This window comes from Cajanus cajan, chromosome 1, assembly GCF_000230855.2.
Source record: "Cajanus cajan strain Asha chromosome 1, NIPB_CcT2T_4, whole genome shotgun sequence".
Taxonomy (NCBI): Eukaryota; Viridiplantae; Streptophyta; class Magnoliopsida; order Fabales; family Fabaceae; genus Cajanus; species Cajanus cajan.
This window is the reverse complement of record NC_138517.1, coordinates 16,201,824-16,219,756: the sequence shown is the minus strand read 5'-3', so window position 1 is coordinate 16,219,756 and position 17,933 is coordinate 16,201,824. Positions and strand designations below refer to the sequence as shown.

Sequence of the window (17,933 nt, the reverse complement as noted above, 5' to 3'; positions counted from 1 at the left end):
TTAATATTAAAATTTATTTATTTTGCAAGAATTAAAAATATATTTACAAATTTATAAAAGAATGGAAAACATTCAAAAATTACATTACCAAAATTATTTGCTCATAAATGGAGAAAAAATATATTTAGATCAATATTAGAATTATATAAGTAGTCTTCAAAATATTAAAAAATATGCTACATAATTTATCATATTAAAAAATTCATCAAATTAGTCTTTAAATATTAATAAAACATATTAATGCAGAAATTAAATTAAATTCCATTATTAACCTGTGCAATAAAAAATGTACAAATTGTGAATGAGAGAAGTATGCCACTTGAGATAAAAAGTTGATAGTGAATAAATTTGGAATTCCTAAAAATTATGTTATAATAAGCACTTTAGACTTAATAATATTATAAATATATAATTAAATATTTTTATTGCGTCGGCAATGAGAAATGCACAAGTAAATTATTAATATAATATGTGGTAATTTATATTTCATCACAAACACAACACTAATAATATGAAATAACTATAACCAAAAGTTATACAAGTACAAGCGCTTCAAACAATGAAATCATAAATATAAAAGCTAAGGATATGTCCCTGTTGCCGGTGACCAATATAAAACAACCATAAATTCCAGCTTATTTTCTGTAGATAACTTGTTTTGCTCAAATGATTTGCAAAAGGATGGGTCTTCAAGATGCTGAAAATTAACAAATGAAATGTGAGCTTCCCAGATGTCAAAATGAAACCAAAATTTATTAACGTTCTCTCAGATAAATAAATAATCAATTAAATGAATAATGTTTTTTATCTATACAAAGAAAATTAACATTAGTATTTGTCAAGAATTTGAAGTAATAAGAATAACATATGGAGTATATATGTTAGCTCATATGAAAAACTTGCATAGCATAACAGTGATAATCTTTAGAGTTTTATAAGGCTATCAAGTATCGAGCATTAATAATTTTAATGCTATGTATATAAACACTAATACATCCAACGATTATAAATAGGCAAGAAATCGCAATTCTTAGTTAATTAGCATACTGCGCTTATAATTGTTGTGCAATATTATCTCATTTCGTTTAAAAAATACGTCATAAAAGCATAGATTAACAATTCTATTGCAAAATCTTGAGTATAAATGTTCAAACATCGTGAAATATATTCGCATCATCTCTCAAATCAATTATTTTATTTAACTAACCATATATCACTCAATAATGTTATACATCAAATTTTATTGATCCAAACATTAAATTAAAATTTTTAAATACATAGATCAAATCTTCAAATTTTTAAAAGATTTAAAAATAATATAATACTTTGTTTCATTAATTTAAATTGATGGATAATCATAAAAATATTTTATATGTTAATTTGAAGTTATATAACGAAATGGAGTATGTTTGTTTTGTATTTTTGTTTTTGTTTTAAAAATTAAAAAAAATAATTTGTAAAGGCTAAAAGTAGGACAAGAAGATGCAAAAGAGTAATATGGTCTTAAATAATGATGTATGAAAGTATTATATAATGTAATATGTAAAGCTCTTTTCCATTAACTGTTTGTACCAATTAAACTCTTTTAATTTAAAATTTATGATGATTATTTATTATGTGAAAAGTAAAAGTAATTATGTATGGAAAGACTACAATTTATTACCTGTTAAGCTATAGTCACCTCCGTACATGAGAGAATTTAAAATAGGCATGTGAGCAAGAACGCTTGAATAATATTGAGCCCAACACCATCCAAAAGCTTATAACAAATCCAAATGTCATACTTATGTAAAATTCATGACTTAAAAGTGAATTTTCATTCTCATCAATTTCAACTTTTGGCCCTTTTACGTGCTCCCCATGATCAATACACGATTTCTCCAGTGGTGGCCCACAAAGATCAAGATTATCTTCAAAACTCGAGGCAGGGAAACTTTGTAATTGTGTGCCAGTTGGAATTTCTCCAATTAGATGGTTGTGTGACAAATCTAACATGGCGAGTCGATGAATTTGAGTAAGACTCAGAGGAATTGAATCAACAAATTGGTTTCTTGACAAATCAAGAAATTCAAGTGATGATAGCTTGCCAATATTTGAAGGAATTTTTCCTGTCAAGTTGTTTCTTGATAAATTTAATGAAATCAATCCAAATAAATTCTCTATTTCGATAGGAATTTCTTCTGAAAAGTGATTGCTTGAGAGATCAATACTTTTTAAAAGTAATAACTCAGTAGTTTTGAACATTTGTTCTGAACCTTTCCACATCAAGAATGCATTTAGATCGTATGATTGATTGCCTCTCATATAGCTGGTGTTGAAAGAATACCAATGACCTTCATAATTACTTGAAAATGTATTTTGAGCCATTGAAGTAAATTTTTTTATGCATGTAGGAATTTGCCCAAATAAGTTATTTTGAGAGAGATCCAACAGTTGAACGCTTCTTAGATAACAAATCTCTAATGGTAAACTTCCATAGAAATGATTCATCCCCAAACTTAAAATTTGCAACTCTTGTAATTTCCTCCCAATCCAAGTAGGGATACGGCCTGATAACTTGTTTTTTGCCATATCAAGCATTACTAGCTTTGTGCAATTACTCAGAGAGAAAGGGATCTCATTTGTTAAGTTGTTGTTTCTCAATAGTAATGCTTGAAGATCAAAAAGAGATCCCATGGAAGTAGGAATCTTTCCTGAAAAATCATTGTGACTTAGATCTAAATAAGATAATGACTTGAAATGGCTCCAACAATTCGGAATATGTCCAGATAATTGATTATTTGAAAGGTCTAATTGGTATAAGGTTTCAATTGTACCATTGGCACATAAAAATGAAAAAGAATTTGAGAATTTGTTTTTGGATAAATCAAGAAACATAGAATATCGTAGAAATGGTGGTATTGGGCCTTCAAATTGATTTGATCCAAGAGTTACGGAATAAGAAGGATTCTTCTGTGGAAAATTTGGAATTATACCAGAGAGATTGTTGTACGAAATATTCATTGAAATCCATTCCTGCAATGTTAATTTAGCCCAAAACCACTTTGGAACCAAATATGATATTCCAGCATTTGAAATGTCAAGATCATTGAAATGATTTTGTGTTTTCAACCATTTGGGAAATGTTGGACCTAGCATGCAAGATTGCAATCTTATATAGCTCAACTGAAATGGTGGAACCCAATTTTGTGTGAATGTCAAGGCCAATAATGAGTTCTCAGATAAGTCCAAGAGGTATAACTTAGACAAATTAGTGAAATGATAGTCAGTGAGCACACCTTTTAAGGAATTTGATTGCATATCTAGACTCTCTAGTTGAGGTGGAAATCGAATATCTTTAGGAATGTCTCCATTTAGCTTGTTTCCATAAAGATTTAATCCTTTTAAAGATGAGAATATTGAGAGGTCAGGTAGTGTCCCATTAATTTGATTCATTCCTAGATATAAATATTCCAATGAATATCTAGCACATCCAGATAAGTGATGGATTATCTTGGTAAACTCTTCAACCAAGCTATTGTTAGACATGTCTAATGAGTGCAAAGCACATGAATTGCCAAATGATTTTGGAACTCCACCTTCTAAAGAGTTTGAGCTAATTGACAAAAGCTTCAATTGAGATGGCAATATGTTGTTTTCAAGAATTTTTCCACTTAATTGATTGTCAGAAAGAATCAATACTTTTAAAGATGAGAATATTGAAAGGTCAAGCAACGTACCATTGATTTTATTTCCTTCCAAGTTTAATTCTTGCAATGAGTATTTGGAACACCCGGACAAGTGATCAAATATCACTAGTAGCTCTTCACTTAAATTATTATAAGAAATATCTAGTGAGCTCAAAGTACATGCTCTCCCAAATGATTTTGGAACTCCACCTTCTAAAGAGTTTGAGCTAATGGACAAAGACTCCATTTGAGATGGCAATTTACTTCCTTCGGGTATCTTCCCACTCAATTGATTGTTAGAAAGATCCAATATTTTTAAAGATGAGAATACTGAAAAGTCAGGTAAGGAACCTATGATTTGATTGTATCTGAAATACAATTCTTGTAATGAGTGTCTAACACAGCCACCAGACAAATTATGAAGAATTGATGGAAGGTCTTCAGTCAAATTGTTCTTACTCATGTATAAAGAATGTAAGGTGCATATATTCATGAAGGATTTCAAAATCCCAGCCTTCAATCTATTATAAGAGAGGTCAAGGTGCTCAAGGGAATTCATCTTGACCATGTCAAAATGATTGGATGTGGAAACCTCCAAGAGGTTATAACTAAGATCAAGCTCAACAAGGTTGGAAGTGGTGTTTGACACCCACTGGAATATCATTGGTGACGTGAAGGTGTTCGAGGATAGATCAAGGAGGGAAAGGGAAGTAGAAAAATTGAATGTAGAAGGCCTCAATGAAAGGATAAAATGATCGGAAAGGCTACAATCACTTAAACTTAGTTGTCTTAGTTTTGGTAGCTTGGCAATCATTTGCAGGTAGCTGTGAGAAGTGTTAAGAATAGGTATGGATGACAAGTAAAGATGGGTTAGAGAAATGAGATTAGACAAACACTGACCTCCATCATAAATTTTGAGAGCAACATCACCACCATATATATTTCCTCCAAGATAAAGCTCTTGTAAGTTTGAAAGGTTCCCAAGCTGAGATGGTATATTTCCTTCAAAAGAATTGTAGCTGAGATCAAGATACTGCAACTTGGAGAGATTTCCGAGTTGGGATGGTATCTTTCCTTCAAAAGAATTGTACCTGAGATCAAGATGTTGCAACTGGGAGAGATTTCCAAGTTGAGGAGGGATTATTGAAGCCTCCAGATGAAAATTCCCAGCAAGATTCAAGTATTTCAAATGAGAAAGAGAGCCAAAGTGAGTTGGAATTTTTCCTTCAAAACCACAGAATGACAGATCAAGGGATATCAAGTTGGTGAGAGAGCCAAGAAACTCTGGAATATGTGTGTTGTAAAAAGAGTTGGAAGTGAGGTTGAAATAGTATAATTGTTGCAACTCCATCAACGACTTGTGGATCTCTCCGCTGAGATAACTTCCCGAGTTGAGAGAGCGGGAGATTTCATATGAATTGTAAGCATATTCATCATCATGAATCTCACCATGAAGGTCGAGCATGAGGACATGGCGAGTGAGGTTGCTGCAGCGGATGCCCTTCCATTGGCAGCAGTGAGGAGTGGTCCAAGAGGAGAGCATGCCATAGCGATCAACAAGGGCAGCCTTGAATTGGAGAAGAGCTTCCCTCTCCCTTTGAATGCATTGAATTTCATGTTCATCACCACAAACAACAACCTCCACCCACACCAAACACACCATCATCATCAACATTTTCAATTTCAAACGCATCCTTGACATTATCATCACAACCACTAAGTGATTGATATTAGAGAATTGGATTGATACTTGTTCTCACTTTCATTACCACTGCCAATACCCATATATATAACATCCCATAAATAATAAATAAATAAAAAGAGACCATTAATTTTGCACCGTCAATTACGAAACTAATCACAACTTCTGGACTGCTTTTGGTATAAAATACTTAAATACATTAACCGTATAAATATGTGTCCTTTTGAGCCATAAATATATTTGTTGTGATTTTTTGTTATAAAAAAAATATTTGCAGAATTGTCTTACAAATTTTCTTACAATAATAATTTCATAAATTTTTATTTGCAAAACATGATTTACAGAATTTTCTTATAAATTTTTTTATGAAAAATAATTTACAAGAAATTTTTGTAAATTTTGCTGCAATTTTAATGATCATAGAAAAAAAATTTCATGGTAAAAATTCATAGAAAATGTTGTAAAAAATTTATTTTGTTTCTTGCAAATTTTCTTGTAAAAATAAATTCGCAAGTAGTATTTACTAAATGGTAAAAAAATTTCGCAGATAACTTTTCTTGCGGATTTTCCTGTCAATTTTAATTCGCAGAAAAAATTTAAAAAATATTTAAATTTATAAGTTTAATAATTAAAATATTTTTAATTAAAATGTTATTTTACTAAATTATTTATATATAATTAATTTTTATTTTAATTAAATTAAATATATAAATTTATAAATATGATAAATTAATGATAATGAGTTTTAATTTAATGATAATTTATAAAATTTTAAAATTAAAATTATTTACTTAATAAAATATTATTTTACTAAATTATTTATAAATATTTCATAAAAATTAATTTTAATTTAAAATATTAATAAATGAAATATTTATTTTAATTAAATTTATAAATTAATGATGATGAGTTTTAATTTAATGATACTTTTTAAAATAAAATTATTTAATAAAAAATTAATTTTTAAAATATTGAATATTTTAATAGTTAAAATAATTTATAATAATGTAATATTGTAGTTCAATATAATGATTAATCTTCTTTCTAAAATCATGATCTAATTAATATTTAAAGAAAACTTCAAGTCTCACATCGATAGGAAATAAAAAAATTAAAAACTATATAAGTTGGGACAACAATCATCTTATAAGTTGATTTTGTATGATTTAGGATTAGACATATAATCTACAATTTAAGAGTTTAAAAGTTTATGTATCACATGTTAGAGATATTTTAATGTTTCGGATGAATTCATTATGAGTATTTAAAAGTTAGAGAATTATTAATAGAATTTATACAAAAATTACCTCTAAATTTTAAGTTCGCAATAAACTTTCTGTAGTAATTTTTTTGATTTTTTTTTCATAAGAAATTTTTTTGCAGAATTTCTTGCGAAAAAATTCATAGGAAATTTTGCAAAAAGCTTTCTTGCGAATTTTTTTCGCAAGAAATTTCACAGGAAACTTTCCTATGAATTATTTTTGCAGGAAAATTTCTTGCAAATTTTAAAATTCGCAAAAAATATTATCCACGAAAGTATTACTTAAAGATAAAATTTCATAGAAAAATTCATAGGAGCAATATTTCCTACAAATTTTTATACAAAGTTTGCATGAAAAGTTGTATATAATAAGAGAAATTCTAGTAGTTTCACAAATTATTTAAATATTTTTATTTTTATTTTATTTTGTTAAAAACTTAAAATTCATATATGTGACCTATTGTGTTTGAATTAGTTTATTGGCTTTGGAAAAAAGCTAAATGGTTTTTTTTTTCTTTCATAAAGTAATATGAATTAGTCATTTTTGATAGTGTCTCTCTCAATCACATTGTTCTCATTGATTTTAGTTGGCCCTTAATTAAATGACTTCGGTGGAACAAAACAAAGAAAGACTTGGAAAATAACTGAGTCATCGCGTAAGTTAAAACAATAAATGTGGAAATTTTATAATTAAAGTGAGATGGCCCTTATACCACTTTCTACGAACAAAACAAAATGACTTGCAGAGTCTGCTCATCGTAGCATATACGTTAAACAATAAAATCTGTCAAGCACTATGTGGTTTAGTGATGAGAGGTTATAATGGTATATACACAATTTTAAATTTGAGCTATGATGTTTTTTTTATATATAATTCTGATAAATAAATAAAAAATACGTGCCTATGATATAATATAAATGAGAATACACATTACTAGTGTTTTTAGAATCTTATGATGTTTTCATGTTTTTTTTTTAATGAAATGGATTTTAGGAAATTTTTAACACCTTAATTATTTTAATTGTATCTATAATATATATTTTTAAGTAAATATTTTTAAAATAAATAATAATAATTAACAATAATCTTGTAATATAATATAAATTATTTATCATAAATCTAAAATATAATTTATATTTTTAAATATTTATACAAATTTTAATTATAATTAATTTATTTATCTAAATAATATGTATATATAAAATTTATTATATAAATTATAATAATATAATATGGATTAATGAACCTATGTAATATACATTCTAAAATATTAGTATATATATAATAGATTACGTGACATAATTATAAAAAAAAATTGATAGAAACATAATTTTATCTATATAAATTTTTAACTATTTTTATATGAAATTACGTATAACACACAATGATGGATTTATAAATTTTAAGTTGTGTGGGTAATATTTATATACATAAATTTGTAGTGTTTAAAATATAAAATAAAATTTTTATAAAGACAAATACATATTATAATTGTTCTCTACCAACTTTCATAGTTTGAAAATATTAAATGATTTTCTCATTTTCAATACAATAAAAAATCTATCTCTATATAAGTAACTAAATTATTATTTAATCATTCGTCTCTCATACGATTTTGCATCCAATTCTTGATGATATATATTCATAGCCGAAAAAGCTCTTTCAATTGATGCAGTAGCCACTAGTAGTATCAAGGCTAGTTCTTAAAGCAAATACACCAATGATTATACATGTTTTTCTTGTCTCCACAAGCTTCATAGAAAGATCACCAATTCCTTCTAATTTTGAAAAAGTGTTGTCAAAATATACATCTATGAAATAATTTTCAAGTTGGCTATCTAATGCCAAAAGTTCAACAGGAGAAAATTCAGAAGAATAAAATTGAGTAAATGAATCAACTTCTCCTTATCAAATATAGAAAATGAATCTCTTGGATTTATGCATGCTACACAAAGAAGCAACTCAGTATTTACTTCTGTGAAATGGTTGTTTAACTCTTGGAGTTGTCAATCAATCAATTGAAAAAATAATTGAACTTGAAAATGGCACAGATTAGAAACTTGCTCTACTTTGCGCCTTGACCTTTCTTGTGTTTGAAAAGTGTCATTCATATTTAGAACCACAATGCTATGTTTTTCACAAAATGATGGAACATTATTAAGCAAAGAAGACCAACCATCATCTCTCATTGCTTGTAATCTTTGTTTGGACACTAAAACTAATTACATAGCATTTACGTACAATATCTTGATCACTTCTTTGCAATGCTTGAGATAACTCATGAGTAATCCCTAAAATATTTTTTCATCAAGTGCAAGGTGAAAACAAATTCAAAAGTTTGCATAGAATTCAATAAAGCACATGCTTCACCTTTTTGCTCTAAACTTATGCCATCTTCCTCAACTATTTCAAGCACATCAATCATGGAAGGGAGCAAGGAAAGTGATGGAGCTAGGTGAGGAGATTGATGTTCCTTCACTTTGTTCCATGCTTAGGACCGTAACTCTTGAGGTAGACCATTGGAAGAAGCTTGAAGTTCCACGAAGATGTCTTCAATGGAGGAGAAGCCTCAAGGTGGTTCGGTTACTCCTAGCTTTGTGTAGAAGCTTGAGGAACCAATGGTTAAGGTTGAAGAACCTTAGGTGAGACCTTAGAGAGAATTCTCCACGGTTTTTAGAGAGGACTCTTGAGAAAGAAATTCAGAAGTTTTATTTCTCAATTTATCAAAAGTGTATACAAATGAGGTAATTACAAATATATAGGTTAGAGGTAACTTCTAGGAGAAGCTAACCTTAACCATGGTTCACTAGGAACCATGGTAAGGTACACTTAACTCCCACGGTTTAGCTTAGCTTGTAGGAGAAGCTAACCTTGACCATGGTTCACTTAAGAACCATGGAAAGGTAAGCTTACCTTACTTGAGTTTAGAAGCTTGCAAGGCAAGCTTCAAAACTCAAGAAGAGTAGCTTGAAAAATTCGGCCAAAGGAGAACAAAGGAGCTAGGCGGCCTTGGACAAATTTGGCTCCATGAATTAATTTGAAAATCCTTGATTTGGTTTAGTTAGGTTCATCATATGATGATGAGACCTAGCTAAATCAAATCTATGAAAAATTAGGAGCAAAATGAGTCCAATATGCAAAATTTTGCCTAGGCCCAACTCAGGCCCAATTTCTAAGCACACCCTCAAGTATTGCTAAATGTCACCCCCTTTTCCCTATTGAAAAAATGCAAAATGAATGTATCAACTAGGGAGGTTAAATGGAGTTAAACTCTCCAAGTAACCTACCTCAAAATCAATATACAAATACTAGGAAAAGCAAGTAAAGTGCCTCACAAATACAAAGGCAAAAATAAGCTATACAAAAGAAACTATGTACAAACATATGAAAAGGTCTTGAAGATCATCCCATTCCTCTTGGTTCTTTTAGGATATCACCTCTTGATTTCCTTGGCCTTGGCCATAGTCTATCATCCCCTCCCTCTTGAAAAGGATTTGACCTCAAATCTCGAGGGTCTTCATGATTATTGGCCACACCTACAAGTATATAATAAAATTCATGAGAGGTGATATTTTCAACAAATAAAGGTGAAAGGAATATCCTAGAAGTAATCCTTTCATGGAACCTAAAGAAATTTATGATACTAGTCCTACTAATATAATGAATAGGATCCTCTCCTAAACATAGACTAGATATATTTCTAAATCCTAAAAATGTGCTAAAACTAAAACTATAGTACACTAAAGACTTAATCCTAAAAACTAAAACATCTTGCCTAAAATACCCTATGTGGTAACCTAGACATTTCCTAGAAAATAAGGAAAATACTACTAAGAAATTCCCTAAACAATTTTGGATTATATTATTTGTTGGATAGTTATAAAAAGAATTTGTCACAAGGAACTTTGAAGGTTCAAATGTTATATCCAACAAATAATAAATTCCATAAATTGGGTGCATTATTGACACAGCTAAGGTAGGAAGACTATCTTCCTTGGGCACCACCAAAAAAGTAGTATGAGAAGTAGAACTAAATGAAGTCCATTTCTCCTTCACAAAATCTTGAAGTTGAGATTCTTTTTCTTTAAAAATAATAGATTTGTGAATCTCTTCTTCAAGACTAGTGACAGTGTGAGGGTAAGAGTTAAAGTCTTTATGAATAAAGAGAATAGTTTTCATAGGTTCTTTAGTGATAAAGCAATTCTCTTTAGACATAATTCCCTTAGAGGATATTTCTTCCTCTTTACTCTTCCCTACCTTTTCTATTTTACTTTCGTTTTTCATTTGTGCTTGATCCTCAGCCACTTGTTGAGGTGAGAGAGGATAAAGTACAAATTTCTTTTCCTTGTGAGTGAAGGTAATTTCATTAGTAAGACCATCATGTACAGTTCTCTTTTCAAATTGCCATGGTCTTCCTAACAAAATATGACAAGCTTCCATTGGTACTATATCACATAAAACTTGGTCCTCATACTTGCCAATGGAAAACTTGACCTTCACTTGTTGGTCAACTACTATATCACCATCCTTATTAAGCCATTGCAAATGATAAGGTTGAGGATGTGGCATAGTAATTAGACTCAACTTTTTAACCAACCTAGTGCTACAACAGTTGCACCATGAACCACTATCAACAATGAGAGAACAAACATTATTTAAAACATTACATTTTGTATGAAAGATGTTCTCTCGTTGTGATAGGGTACCACTAGGTTGATTATGAAGGATTCTCCTAAGCATTAGGAGCTCTCCTTCATAAGGATAAATTGGCTCCACTTTGGACCTTTGAAGCTTTGTTTCAACCTCACTCTCACTAGAAGAGGAGGTAGTAGTCTCTTCTTGACTACTATAAGTGTCATGCCCCCTTAAGATCATAACTTTCTTTGTAGGGTATTGAGAAGCAATGTGGCCTCTCCCTAGACACTTGAAACATTTAATATCACTAGTCTTTGTGCTAGTGTGTGGAGTGATGAGATCTCTATCCTTATCTTTATTTTTCTCTTTCCTTTTAGCCAATTCTTTGGGGGGTTCTGAAATAATTTTCTTTTCAAAAGGTTTTTCCTCCTCCAAGTAGTCTTTCCTAAGAGATCTAGAGTGGGAGCTTTCTCTTTTAGAAGATTTTCTCAACATTTGTTGTTCTACCCTTACACAAAGTTGGACCAAGTCATTTAGGTCCCTGTAGGGTAGTAGCTCCACTTGGTCTCTACTCTCTAAGTTAAGACCACTTAAGAATCTGGCTACTGTAGTGGCTTCCTCTTCTCTTATGCATGCCCTCATCATTAAAAGCTCCATTTGTTGCCTGTACTGTTCTACAAACATGTCTCTTTGTTGGAGCCTTTGGAGCTTATTCATAAGCTCCCTCCCATAGTAGGTGGGAATGTGCCTCCTTCTCATTGCACTTTTAAGATCATTCCAATATTGAATTGGAGGATCATTGTGGAGGCGTCTCTCTCTCTAGGGCTGTCCACCAATACATGGCACGTCCTTGGAAGCTAAGGGTAGCCAAAAAGACTTTTCTCTCTTCACTTACCTTGTGGCAAGCAAAGAGTTGCTCAACCTTCATTTCCCAATCCAAGTATGACTCCACATCATCCTTTCCATAAAATTGTGGGAGGTCAACTTTGACTTCCCTAGGCTTGGTTGTCCTTCTAGGTGGAGGTTGGTAGTGATCCCCTTGATTCATGCTTTTACTAGGGGATGTATAGTGGGAATGTGAGCTCCTACTCTTTTTTCTATGTTTCTTCATATCTTCTTTCAATTTTTCTTCCTCTTGTCTTAAGATTCTCAATTCTTCCTCTAAATAAGCAAGTTGTCCTTCTCTTTCAATTCTTTCCTTCTCTCTTTGAATGGATTCTTGCTTTTTCCATAGTTTAAGTGATTTGAGCTCTTTAGTGATGTAAGAAAGACTTTTTGGAGAGCCATCACTTTCACTATGGGAGGAATTTTGAGACATTTTAAGTCAAGAGATTTTTCACACAAAAATAGTTTTTATGAAAATAATTTTTTTTTTGAAGTGCTTAGACTTGGCACTTGGAGGTCTATGAGTACAAATTGAACTTTGGAGGGAGGTGAGCTACTAAAGAGCCACTTAATAACCAAGCCTCTTCAAGTAAAAATCTCTAAACCCCCTTGTACTTTGGTCTTGCACAAAACAATTTTCACAAAGAACTTTTCTTAAAGAAAATAACAAACAAGTGCCTATGTGTACAGTTATATGATGCTTGAAATCATAAAGAGCAAGAAAACATAAATTACTTGAAAACTTAAATGACTGAAAACATAAATTGCTTAAAACATAAATTGCTTGAAAACTTAAATGACTGAAAACATAAACTAGGCATGGTAAGCAATTTAAACCTAAGTGAGAGTTGGAGAGGTACCAAAGACCTTCAAGGACCCTCTCACAAGTGCTAAACGAAATTTACTATGAGAAATCTTAAGGAGAGATGGAGATACACCAAAGGCACTCCAAGACACTCCTTAATAAAGGCCTTGTACAAAAAATTTGGAAATTAAAAATTACAAGAAAATGAAATTCAAATTTTCTTCAAATGAAATGCAAATTCACATTCCAAATGAAATGTAAATTCACATTCAAATGAAATTAGTGGCTGCACTTAATTTCAAAGAAAACAAATTAGCCACTAATTAGAAACAAAATTTAGTAACGGATTTTGTAAGGAAAAAGTGTAACGACCCGCCATGGTCTCTACACTTAGTGGAATCGCACTACTACTAGTGAACTAAGGAAAATATTAAATTGGATAACTCATACATACAGGTATAGATAAGAATAAAAATAACCAAATTCTTTAAATACAAAATAAAATGCCATATATGTACAGTCATCCCAAAAATAATATTCCTTAGTGCCGGTCAAACAGACAAAAATCGCTACCCAAAATGGTAACCCTAACACGAGGATCAAACTCCCCGTCTCGCAGCGGTCACCTCGACTCCAAGCTAGCCCTGACCTGCTCCCATACCAAGTATGATCATCGCAGTTCCACCACATGGAAACAGAAGGCTAAGCTAGAATTCACAAATGAATCATAATAATCTATACTACACAATCGTATTCATAGAGTCACACCATACACTCTATCCAATATTACTCATGCATAAAATACAATCCACCAATCATGAAGTCAAACACCACACTTCATCATATTAATAATCATGCAATAAATGCATCTCATGACAGATATCAATGCATATCAATCATCTAATGCGTCGTCACGCATACACCTAGGAGATCTCCACAACAATAGAGCTGTATAAGTGACATTCCATCCTACCGAAACCACCCCAACCGTTTTCACGCCTAATGCGCCCGCTCGGTCACAGCTAAACAGGATATATAATCCTCCCTCGGGTTTACTCGGATGATGTCACTTACACAATTGGAAGTCCAGATCCACCGTCAGGTATAACACAGCTGGGTACGGGCTTACCACGACCTTGACATGCATTAACCAAGTCAATTGTGGAGTTCGCCCACCGACTATCCGCAAGGATCCACGCACCTTCCCGAGTACTTGGTTAAGGGAATAACCCTCGACCTCATACCCCGCTCCAACACTAGCTAAGGACTTAGAGGAGACTCACCCAACCCAGTGGCCTATCTGAGCACCACTCTCCCAAATCCAGTGGCTTCCCAGAGCACCACTCTCATATATCAGTGGCCTATCCAAGCACCACTCTCAAGAGACTCTATGTGAGCTCTTCCAGTTCGAAAATATTTTTCCTCTCCTCAAGTCCTAGGCTAGACTCATGCCATAGGCATCACATGCAATCATGCATCATACATCATAATGGTCTGCCCACCATCATGATCAACAATCATACACATGTCATAAAACATCACATGCAATAATGCATCATACATCATAATGGTCTGCCCACCATTATGATCAACAATCATACTCATATGAACATATACGCATGTCATATCATATTCAAACATTCATACGTATCATCACAAAGCATACATATGAATCACACCTCACCATACATCATATATCATACATACATGATCTAAAACTTCAACTTTAAACATGCATAAGCATCAATTCATTCATAAACTTATTCACGCTCGGCGTAGCCTAAGCTCGCCCATCCTAATCCCAGCCTGAGAGTCCCAAGACTCATCCACGCCTAGCGCATTCAACCTGCGCCCGGCCTAAATTCCAGTAACAGAGTTCACAAACTCTCATCCACACCAACAAATCCAGCCACATGCAAACACAAAATACAATGCATAGGCTCCATACAACTTAAATAAACCTAGAATCAACATGCACCCATCTGATGCATCAAATTCACCAAAAACCCCATTTTTTCCAAGACTTTGAACAATTAGCGAATTCTCCGATCCAGCCATGGATCCTCAACTTTCATGCATCAATTGAGTTTCTAAACTCACATGCAACTTAAATAACAAACATTCTAGCTTCCCTTACCTGAAGGTTGGCTAAGAATGGTCAACAACTGTGACGAAAAAGAATTCCTTTCCAAAACTCAACCCGAAACTTCAATCCTCCCAAAGCAAGCTTTCTAATCTGAATTTCAAGAAAATTCAGAAGGAGTTAGTGATCTAGAGGAGAAAAGGAGTCAAACAGAGAAATTTGGGAGAGAAAGGAGCTCACTGACCCAGAGACCTTCTCTCTAAAACTTCTCTCTAAAAACTCCAAAACTCCTGAAGGCCCCCAACCCCCTATTTATAGACTTTCGGATTGGCCCAGAACGGCCCGTACCGAGTTCGGAACGGCCCGTTCCGAACTCCCAAATCACGCACAAAATTCACGCCCATAACCGCCCGTTCTGAAATCAGAACGGCCCGTTCCGGGACTCATCTAGAACGGCCCGTTCTCCCTCCAGAACGGCTTCCCAGAACGGCTCGTTCTCAACTACAATATGTAGTTCAATTCAGTAGCTTGGAACGGCCCGTTCCAGTTTGGGAACGGCCCGTTCTGGGCTACTGAATCAACCTTTTATTTTTTATTTTTTTAACAATGTTACAAGTTTTAGTAACCAAAAATTCCGTTACTAAAATTAGTCACTAATTTTCACAAAAATTTTCACAATTAGCTTTGTTCTTTCTTGCTCCAATTCAGCCACCAAACTGCAACCTCACAAGGTGTTTTCACTCCTCTTTAGAAGCAACTTTGATTTTAGTCACTTCTAGGTGTTTTCAAGAGCCTAGCCACCAAGAGAGAACAAACTCCCTAAGCAACCACCAAAGCCTTCAAGTGGATGTCCTTTGCCTTGACCTCCTACACCTTTTAAGAAGCACTCAACCACCTTCAAGACTGGAATATTAGTGCTAAAACTGAAAAGGAACAATTTAGAAAAGCTACACCAAGTAGGGCTGGGCAAAATTAACTAAACTTAACTAAAACTAATAAATAACTGAATTATTTTAAACAAAAAAACTAAAACTATTTAAAATAAAACTGAATTAAACTATTTTTTAATTCAGTTTTAAAAAACTGAACTTATTTAAGTTACAGTTTAGTTAACTATAAGTAACTACACATTAAAAAATAAAAACAATCACGGGCACGACACGGGTTGGCTTGGCTCTCGAACGCACGCTATTAGTAACTGCATGACTGCTGTTACTGGTATCAGTCACTATATAATATTTGTTAAAATAAAAATGTATCTTTGGGAATTGCAAGAAATTAAAGCAGAATTGAATTTGAAAAAAGTTCAAGAATTAGCAAAGGCCGATGTGATAGCTTGACTTCACTTAATTTATGCAAAGGGATATAATTTTGATCAGTGGCTTCTAGAAGAATAAATATTTATTATGCTGATGTGATAATCTGCCAGAGAATTGGTTCATTCTAATTGTTTTTCTATGTGTTTCTGGTAATGTTTTCTCATCAGATATGAAGTTTTATCTCAAAAACTTGTTTTTACCTTTAATATAAATATTTATTATGCTGATGGAACTTCAATTCTAATTGACAAAACAAACCTGAATCATATAAAGAAAAGTTAGCACAGTTTAGAAGCAGTTCATAAATAGTTCAATTTAAAAATAGTGCAGTTCAGAAACAGATTAAGGTGCATAACAGTTCAGTTTAGTTCATATTATAATTCAGTATAATTCAGTACAGTACAATTTAATAGAATAAAAAACAGTTTAGTTCAGTTTGTGTAATCTAATTTTCAGTTCAGTTCAGTTTAATTGAACTATTTTTCAGTTTAATATAGTTTTTAACAGTGCAGTTTAGTGCAATTTAATTTCCCACCCCTAACACCAAGTGGTGGAAGACAAATGAGACAAAACTAGAAAGAATTCCACAAAATTGACAAGCAAAAATTAAGGCAAATTTTGGAAAGCTAGCACACAAAGATTAACCTAGGAAAGGCACTAGAATGGATTACCAAGTCAAAAGCTAAGATTATAAACAAAAATAAGACATAAAAATGTGGCTGGATCAACAAAAAATGTAAGCAATTATACACCAAAACCGAGAGCTATTCTTTACTAGATTTTCACTCCTTTGGCTTTTTCTTTTGGCTATTTTCTTGCTTTTTATTTTGCAAAATATTTTTCTCTTATTTTTCTTTTGATGTTCAGGAGTTTCAATGCCTTTTAAACACTTAGAAGTCTCGGATTTAATGTAAAAATTCTGCAGCAAAAATTTCACACAAAACAAGAGGTGTTTTCATGCATTTTATAACTAGTGCTTCACTATTTTGTATTCTTTTTATGTCAAATTTTTAAGCACTCATTCTTTTGTTTTTCTCATGCATTTAAGACACTCACACCTCTGTTTTGGTTCTGTTTTAAGGCTAAAAAAATTGCACAAAGTTTCAGCCACACACAAGACTCAAGGAAACCTAGTAGGAATTAGTGTTTAACAATTTTTTTGACAAAACTTATAACAAGACATAATAGAAACCTAACTCTATGAAATTTGCTAGAACTAATAGCAAATTAAGAACTCAAACATGTAAAATAAAAGCACATATGGTAAGGTACAGATTCAATAAGCAAAGACTCACAAATTTTGGATATAACAACACAAAACAAAAATTAGGTCACATAAGCTAGTCTAGGAAATTTCAACATACAAAGGACTATACATGACTTTCTAAGACAAAACAATTGATTCAAAAACAAAATCTAAACTCAATGAATGTTGTCCAATCACGGACACATGTGAATGAATGGAGATACTCAAGCAAAATCAAAACGCACAAGCATAGGAACCTAAAGCACAACAAAACCGGTTTGATTCAAGAATTAGAAGAACAAGCAAATATGAATCAAACTATTATTAT

At 32.1% G+C, this 17,933-nt stretch overlaps 1 protein-coding gene across 2 annotated transcripts; it reads right to left on the bottom strand.

The window, feature by feature from the left end:
* Positions 1 to 456: 456 nt before the first annotated feature.
* LOC109803259 (receptor-like protein EIX2) lies at positions 457 to 5,468 on the bottom strand. 2 transcript variants are annotated; one of them, XM_083075838.1, is made up of 3 exons: positions 4,569 to 5,468; positions 1,664 to 2,693; positions 457 to 697 (listed from the first exon to the last, which is right to left on the bottom strand). In XM_083075838.1, exons 1-2 carry the CDS (start codon positions 5,374 to 5,376, stop codon positions 1,678 to 1,680), a joined length of 1,824 nt encoding a protein of 607 aa, XP_082931964.1. In that variant the 5' UTR covers positions 5,377 to 5,468; the 3' UTR covers positions 457 to 697; positions 1,664 to 1,677. The 2 variants fall into 2 exon arrangements, with proteins under 2 accessions (XP_082931964.1, XP_020220340.2); XM_020364751.3 differs by having other exon boundaries at positions 1,664 to 5,463.
* Between the last annotated feature and the right edge of the window lie 12,465 nt (positions 5,469 to 17,933).